Below are 8,824 nucleotides of genomic sequence, written 5' to 3' on the forward strand. Positions count from 1 at the left end.
AATTTATTTTTGTGTTTGAAACTGTGTTTTAATATATTTTAAAAATATACTTAACTTGAAAAATACATCAAATATACATTCTTTAGTGTTTTTTAATATTTTTAATATAATAATGCGAAAAATAACATAAAACCTGAAAACAAAAATTATTTATGATAAAAAAATTTGACGAGTTTTGTTCAATTTAGACAATATTAAAAAAGAAATGAAGTTTTGATTGTTAATCAGCTAGATTGTTGTTATTATTATTATTATTATTATTGCTGCTCTATTATTATTATTATTTTATTATTGTTATTATTATTATTATAATTTATATTGTTGTTGTTCTTATTACTTTTAATATTATTATTATTAATAATATTGTTATCATCTGTATTATTGTTATTCTTATTAGTAAAAATTCCAACGATTTAGCTTTATGTATATCCATGTATAATATATAATAATATAATGGGGCCAACGTCTAAATCAAGGAGGGAAAAATTTGAACTCATAAAACTACTAATGGTTATTTTGAATATTTTGAAAACATCTCCCTTTTCTTCTATGTAAGTCCACCCTTTCTCATCTATGTTGGTATTGTTTGTTTTTGCAATGTAAAAATACTTTTGAAATTATTATTTTTTGCTTCAAGTTAAGTTTTTAATGTTTTTACATTACTTTAATTTGCTGATATTAAAAATAAATTTTAAAAAATAAAAAATTATTATTTTGATATTTTTTTTCAAATAAAAAACACTTAAAAAAATTACTATTACAATATTAAATAATCTCGTATAAATACCGCCCAAGTTGACACAAGTTTTGGCTATGAAACGTAATTACAGTGAAATGATAATGAAGTTAATAATGACTCAAGAGAACTTTGTTTTTTTTTCAAAATAATATATAGTTAGAATATAGTATTGTAGTTAGTATATTCACAAGTAACATGTCTTCAATTTATCAACTTTACAATCTAATTTATGATATATGCAAGCTAAAAAACAAAAAAAAAATCCAATATAACATAACACCTTTCATTGCTATGAAGTCCATTTGCAGTCTCGAAATACTTAAAAAACTCCATAAATTTTAGCCTAGAATATATAATCTCACCACCATTTTAAAGCTGATTTCCCACCATTTCACTTCATTTGTAGCCTGTGTTTGGTTGGCCGTTCTCCCAAATAAGCTCTTAATAGCATAAGATTTTGTAGTAGCATTATCACATGTCATGTGTTGAACGAAATTCCGATCAAGATTAAAATTGGCAAGATAAAAAAAAAAAAAAACGGTATAAATATTAAAAATTCTTAAATATCAATCTCTCCAGCTTGAAAAAATCTTGACCATGCCCAAGAAAAAAAAATATTTTGATTAAAACGGCATTAGCAACTTCATCACACAATTGTTTATTTGTATAATTAAATTTGGTAGTATCCATATATATGAGCTCTTTCAAAAATCTTTGCTTTCCAAAACGACCATCTCACTATTTGATATTTTCTTAATTTTCCGGTCCATAGAGCCAACAATATAAATAAAAGTTTCGACTATTTTTTTTTTTCTAAAACCATATTGTAAAAATATCTAAAGTTTATTCAATATTCTCTTTTAACTCTAGCAAGATCACATATGTCTTCTATTTTATCAATTTGACTTGAATCCTAACCTGTATCAAGTACGCTAGTTTGAGAATTAATATGAAAAAAACGTTTGTTAGTTTCTTTTTTTTTTCTGTAATAAAAGTTTTTTGATTTTAAAATTTGTATAAATTTATATTATTCTGTATTTAATTTTTATCAAATAAATATAAATAGTGAAATTTAAATTTATGACCATTAAATTATTAAGATTCTGATACCATATAATAAAATTATCTTAATATAATAGTTTAAACTATTAAATAACATTTATATTATTTTTTAATATTTTTTTATATTTAAAAAGATTACTTTTTCATTACTTAGGCTTTAATTTTAGCTTTTTTTTTTTGGGAGCGCGAACTGAACAAATAGAGATGGGTTAAAATTCAATTTTTTTTATTAAATCACTTATCAAATTAAAAAAATAAAATAAAAATAATTACATAAAAAATAACTTTATCCCTTTGGAGAGATTTAGGCTTCTATTTGATTTTGTAGGCTTGGGTAATCCATGTTTCTTGGGCTTTCATTGCCTTGTATTTCAGACACGGGCTTTCTGTATTAGCAGTTCAAGTTTTTATTTTTTATTTTTTGAAAAGTCCTTGCTGCAAGAGAAAAGAAATTGGGCTGGTGAAATTTTGGGTGATAATGTAAATTAGCTATTTCTTACATTGGCCTCAAACTTCCTGAATCGAGGGACTAAACTGCAATTATAGGAAAAAAGGAAAAGAAAAAGCTGAAGACTACAGAGTTTCTCGTATCATCGTACTCCATTACCAGAGAGCGCTACTAGATCTCACACGGCAAAACGCGAAGCCAGGGTCTCAATTGGCGAGCCCTTTTTTCTATTTTTTTTCTTCCTCTTTCACTTCTAATAACGAAGCCCAGTTTCCTTTTCTTCTATCTTTGATTTCTCGTTTAGGTTTTACGCCATAGTTTTATTTTTTAGCTGTAAATAATTGTGATTCCACTCCTGGTCAATGTTTTTTGTGTCGATTGTAGGCTTAGGATGAAAATAATGAATCAGAGTCTTAAAATTAGAACCCCCATTTCATAATTTTCAATATGTGCTTGTTTGGTTTGTTAAAGTCATGATTTTCAATTCTGGGTATGTAAAATCAAGAGCATTTAAACAAAAAAAAATTGAGATCAGCATTGGTTACTTGGTTGAACTGTATGATTTTAATTTTTATGGAAAATTGTTTTTGTAACAGGGAGAGATAGGTGATGATGGATGGTGGAGTGCCAAATATAAAGAAATGGGTGGTGTTATATCCTGTCTACATTAACTCAAAGAAAACAATAGCTGAAGGGAGGCGGATTAGTGCAGAAAAGGCGTGTGAGAACCCTACTTGTGTTGAGATTGGTGATTGTTGTGGCCACCTCAAACTTCCATTTGCAATTGAGGTTTGTTTTGCAATCCACAGTTTTTTCTTTTTTATTATTAGAGCTTGTGATTGCTGTTTGTTTGTGATTTATGATGCGTCTTGGATGTTCTAGATTGATAAGGCGTATCCGCGAGATTTCATGCAAGTAGGGAGAGTGAGAGTATTGCTGAAAAGAGAAGATGGGAGTTTATGTAATCCTGCAATTCCTTCCCGTAAGCATACTTCACCGTTGTTTCTGTTTATCATATGATTCTGATATTTCTTTTGGCTTCTTTTTCATTAATTATCCTTTTCCTTTTCTTTCTGAGATCTGCGTAAATTGATGGATTTGTACATATAGTTTTTTCAACACTTAAATTTAAGTGTATTGGTATTGATCAAGTGTGATTTTGTCAATCTTTTATGCCTATTACATTGAATTATGCCTCACCATTCTTCTTCTTCCTCTTCTTTATTTTAACAAAGATAACTATTTTCATGAGTTGCTAGTGTTGAAGTAATTCCATATTTGTTATGCACAAGGATTGTTATGGCTTTCAATAGTTTATAGCCTCTTCAAATAGTGGCTTTTAAGATCCAAAAGAAATCAAACTTCCTTTCTGTTAATTCTGGTACTTTCCTTCCTTTTTCATGAATCCATATGTATTGGTGAATTCAACAAAACTTATATAAGATTTTTCTTTATACTTCCCATATGACAGTTTATTTTTATATTTGCCACATTCTCATTGGCACCTCCACCTGTCTTGTAGACTCCTCTTTATTTTGTTCTCTAATAATCCTTGAAGTGAAATATTTGCAATTAATTCTAAAGCGGATAACATGTAGGGGACTCAATGGTATCATTTAAGTGGTCCTAATTTCCAAGGGACAGTAAATGTTGATATGCGTATTGGTTTCTGTTACTCTGCACAGAGACTTTTCAAGAAGGGATTTTGACACAAATTTAACCAATCTAAGAATGTATATTTAGTATGTTATGGTGTCATTGACATCTAGTATTGCATAAGACTAGTTTCTGCTAGGGATCCATCACTTAAGAGCTGAACTGACCTTTATATTGGTGTTGTTTTAATTGATGATGTTGTGGACACCTCTTGCATGTTAATGAGTGATTAGCAGTATTTACATGAAATACCAGTGCTCCACTTGGTGATCTGGACGGTTTGATGATTGTTCCCTTTTAGTTTAGTTGAGAAATTTGAGAGCTGCCTCTCATCCTGATATGCCATGGCACTGTACTTCATTGACCTGGAGGAAAAATAGGAGTGTATTTTTGTCACCTCTATCAAGAAAGTAAAGTAGGGGGGGAAATAGAAAAAAGGAAAAATAGGGGTGCATTTTTGTCACCTCTATCAAGAAAGTAAAGTATAAGGTGAAAAAACAATTAAAAATCAGCTCAAAGTTGGATGGGCTGATGCCACTTATATATGAGCGTCTGTCCTACCTTTCATATGTAATGGATTTGAAACTTCGCCTTATTGCAGGAAAACAGCTTATGTTCCATGTTGCAGAACTGGTACCTAGACATCCTGGGAGGACCAAAAAGCAGGAGCCTGCATCCACGGCAAATGTTTCAACATCCAAGTCTGGGAAGGGTGGGAGAAAGAAAAGATAGCCTTCTTCATGAGAAAAAGGATAAGGTTTGGTTTGCAACTAGCTGGTAAAAAATTGACTTTTTTCATTCTTATCATGAAAAAATTTGGATGAGAAGGGGGTCCTTTTCTGATGAATCGAAGAGCTAAAATTCCAGAATCTTGTGTCACAACAAATTATCTGTTCATGCACGCCCTTTTTACCCAAGTCTATCCACAAAGTGAATTTGTATGCAAGTCTTTTCACATGGTGAAAAGTGAGGTCTTGATTCAAAATAATCTGGGTTTGCTGTTATATGGTATGCATTTCTTTTGCTGGAGTTGTTGGTTTCATGGCCTTGCTTAGCATTAAGAAATATCTAGTGTAACCATAAGAAAATGTCATAGAACAGACTGCCCACATTCTTGGCCCTTAAGGAGAAAATGTACGATCAACTTGATCAATGGAACCTGACTTTGTCACAGAAAAAGTATGATCAATTGTTTTGTTTTGGGTGTTGGAATAGTGATTGGTAGATGGCCCAAGTATCACAGCTATGACATGCTTATTTTAAAATCTTTTCCTGAAGTACATCTAGTTGGTTTCCAGGTATGAAATCTTCAGCTTTACTGTGGCATGCAGTAAAATGTCTTTTTTTACCTGAAGATGACCTGCTAATTAGTTAGGGACTATGGAATTGGGACGGGGTATCTGCATTTAATTTTTTTCACATTGGCACGAATTGCTTTTGACGCGTAAATTTGGTGTCATGTTGTAGTTCTAGTCGTGTTATAATGCTGAGTCTAGCATCGCCATTCCTCTGGAGTCTGAAGCTGGTAATATGCATAACAGAGCTTTGTCTATTGCAGGAACATAGTTCATTGCAATCGGTGAACCTGGAATACAGAGCATGGAACCTTCACATAACTCATGTTGATCTGTGATTGTACACAGTTTTGAAAACCCCATTTAAGGATCAGAGAAACTAATCTGGTGTGACTGAGCTCTTGGATGTGATGATACTCGGATATCACTGAAATGTCTCGTCGCCCCACTTGGCTAGTGAAAACTTTTTTTTTTTTTTGCCCCTGAACTCCTTGCAATCCTTGAGGAGAAAATGTACGATCAACTTGATCAATGGAACCTGACTTTGTCACAGAAAAAGTATGATCAATTGTTTTGTTTTGGGTGTTGGAATAGTGATTGGTAGATGGCCCAAGTATCACAGCTATGACATGCTTATTTTAAAATCTTTTCCTGAAGTACATCTAGTTGGTTTCCAGGTATGAAATCTTCAGCTTTACTGTGGCATGCAGTAAAATGTCTTTTTTTACCTGAAGATGACCTGCTAATTAGTTAGGGACTATGGAATTGGGACGGGGTATCTGCATTTAATTTTTTTCACATTGGCACGAATTGCTTTTGACGCGTAAATTTGGTGTCATGTTGTAGTTCTAGTCGTGTTATAATGCTGAGTCTAGCATCGCCATTCCTCTGGAGTCTGAAGCTGGTAATATGCATAACAGAGCTTTGTCTATTGCAGGAACATAGTTCATTGCAATCGGTGAACCTGGAATACAGAGCATGGAACCTTCACATAACTCATGTTGATCTGTGATTGTACACAGTTTTGAAAACCCCATTTAAGGATCAGAGAAACTAATCTGGTGTGACTGAGCTCTTGGATGTGATGATACTCGGATATCACTGAAATGTCTTGTCGGCCCGTTTGGCTAATGAGAACTTTGTTTTTTTTGGTTATCTTGCTCTGTTGTGCTTTTGGATTATCACTAAAGCTTTTATACAATCAGAGAGCAGCATGCACGTGAGACGATTTTCCTACCTTGTGATCTATACTGTTGTGGATATTTAGCTGCGGCTGTCTTCTTTTTCTCATCTTTTCTCTGCGTGTCCAATAATATAGCAGTCGAAAACAGAAGGCCACGTTGTGTTCTCTGGTTCCCTGCATGTCCACCACCACCACCTCCTCCTCCTCCTTTATCACTTTGACCAATTGAGCATCTGCTTTCGATTCCATCTAACTGTATACAACTTGGAAATGGAAAACAAAATCCTTGTCAAGTACAAAAATTCCTGTGAAAATCGAACAAAATCCTTGTCAAGTACAAAAATTCCGAGCAAAATGAGCCATTTATTTTTCCCCACTCATTAAACCATGATGATGAAAGTTTCGTTCCTACCCAAGGTGTATTAATATATCTTTGCCGGCTTTCTTTCCTCTCCATAGCCATATCACATGATTTGCATGCTTCATTTAAACCTATTCCATATGCCATTCAAAGTCCAACACTTCAAGCATGTTAAGTAATGGATTTTTACGAATTCTATGCGTGGTTACCATTGCCGCACTCAGTAATGAAAAGACACTCGTGAATGTAAATAAATAATACAAGAAATCAATTATTATAGTATGAGAATAAAAAAATTATAGTATTGAAAATAAATATTTTTGATAAAAAAAATCATAATTACACTGAAAAATTAATAACTAAAAATTTAAATCAAATAAGTTATGATTTTTTTAATAATAGGAGAGTTAAATAAATTGTTAGATATTATAGGTGATCTTCAAATATAAATATAAATAAATCAATTATTGTATTAAAAAAATTAAATTGTTTATTTTATTTTATTTAGAATTATAATTTAAAACTTATTAGGGAATTTAATAAATCGCATATATAAGAGTTACTGGTCACAAATTAAAATAGAATAATTAATCAAAAGTGACTTGATTACACATAGGTTTTAGAAATAGAGGACTATAATGTAATTAATGCATGAGATTATAATTTAGATTTAGAAAAAATAATAAATTTCTAAAATTATTATAAAATACTATATATATGATATAATTTAAAAGGCATTTTGTTAACTAGACGGTTTGATTTAATTAAATACCAGAGTGGTGGTGGAAAGAATACACTACACCAAAGGCATGAAGATAAGGGTAACATGATGCAATGAAAAAAAAAAGAAAAAAAAAAGAGAGAGAGGATGGGCTTAGTGCACTTCATAGAACCAAGTCTTTCAAATCTAAAAATTCATTTTTCTGGATTACTATGCATCAATCACACACTCCTCCTGGAGCCATGCTGGTAATGTTTCAGAAGAAACCTGGCCAGATATACACAATTTCCCTTCAACTTTTCCTTGTTAATTTATATCTGTTTTACTGCATGCGCAGAACTTACCCCGATGGTTTTAGCTGAAGTGCTTGCCAAAGAGTAAAATGAACATTATCCCTTGTGTACAAGATGGCTGGACTGCATCTACTCTAGCAGATCATCTGAAAGTTGGTGTGTTTGTGTATTCGAAATGATGAAAGTGGTGGGGGCACACTTAGAGTTCAAATTCATACTTAGTCTGTGAATGCTCTAGTTTTTTTTGACTTGTTAATGCCTTGGAGAAATGACTTTAGGCCGTGAGTTATCTCCATCATATTCATATTGATTTTTTGAAGGCTAAAAACACTGTGAAACCAACTGATCCTTGTAGAATGCTGTGCTTCAGGTTGGAGATTCCATGGATGAAGGACCAAATTTGGAGTGGGAGTATGTGCATAGAAATCACTAAACCTGACAGGTCACCATCTCCTAGCAACCATCTCTTGACAGAGACACAAACATTTATTAGTAATGAAGACTTTCAGCCCACTTGCTGCTCCTCATCTTTGACCTCGTATGATCAAAGATGAGGACCAAAGTGAGCTGAAAGTCTTCAGTAACTATTCAAGCACATTTGGTTTGTCTAAATTGCAATTTTACTTTTTTGGTGATTCTCTTTCAATCATTTGCTACGTTTTTTCTTTCAATCTGTTTTATCAATAAGTTGTTCTTGAATCGTGATGCCTTATAAGACAAGCTTTTCAACAAGCCTAAGATATGTTCTGGAATAATAGTGTGGATTGGTATTGGTGCTTCAAGAAAACTCTTCTGTGAAAAGACCTCTCCTTTGTGTCTATGAAAGCTGACAATCTTGTACAATCTAGGAGAATTGCTTTTGTAACTTACAAGGATTAAGGAGGCTTCATCTAGACAAGTTGAGGGACCACATTTTGTTTGTTATGAAATAAATTGTTTTTGTCCGTTTTTGTTAATGATCAGTGCCTTGTCAATTGTTGAGGAAATATAAAATTCAAAGTTGTTGAATTGCAATTAAAACTTAAAAAAAAAAACCTAAGTCGTGTGTTTTTTTTCTTTTTACTGT

At 32.1% G+C, this 8,824-nt stretch overlaps 1 protein-coding gene across 3 annotated transcripts; it reads left to right on the forward strand.

Moving 5' to 3' along the window:
- The first annotated feature begins 2,305 nt into the window (after window positions 1-2,305).
- Window positions 2,306-6,486, forward strand: LOC105119906 (signal recognition particle 19 kDa protein-like). Of its 3 annotated transcripts, XR_841210.1 has the most exons (6): window positions 2,306-2,462; window positions 2,846-3,038; window positions 3,132-3,231; window positions 4,507-4,662; window positions 5,464-5,491; window positions 6,147-6,486. XR_841210.1 is itself a non-coding variant. In XM_011018097.1 (5 exons), exons 2-4 carry the CDS (start codon window positions 2,859-2,861, stop codon window positions 4,635-4,637), a joined length of 411 nt encoding a protein of 136 aa, XP_011016399.1. In that variant the 5' UTR covers window positions 2,306-2,462; window positions 2,846-2,858; the 3' UTR covers window positions 4,638-4,657; window positions 5,464-5,678. The 3 variants fall into 3 exon arrangements, 2 of the variants coding, with proteins under 2 accessions (XP_011016399.1, XP_011016398.1); XM_011018097.1 differs by lacking the exon at window positions 6,147-6,486 and having other exon boundaries at window positions 4,507-4,657; window positions 5,464-5,678; XM_011018096.1 differs by lacking the exon at window positions 6,147-6,486 and having other exon boundaries at window positions 2,307-2,462; window positions 5,464-5,678.
- Window positions 6,487-8,824: the final 2,338 nt, after the last annotated feature.

This window comes from Populus euphratica, unplaced genomic scaffold, assembly GCF_000495115.2.
Source record: "Populus euphratica unplaced genomic scaffold, PopEup_1.0 scaffold3928.1, whole genome shotgun sequence".
Lineage (NCBI taxonomy): Eukaryota > Viridiplantae > Streptophyta > Magnoliopsida > Malpighiales > Salicaceae > Populus > Populus euphratica.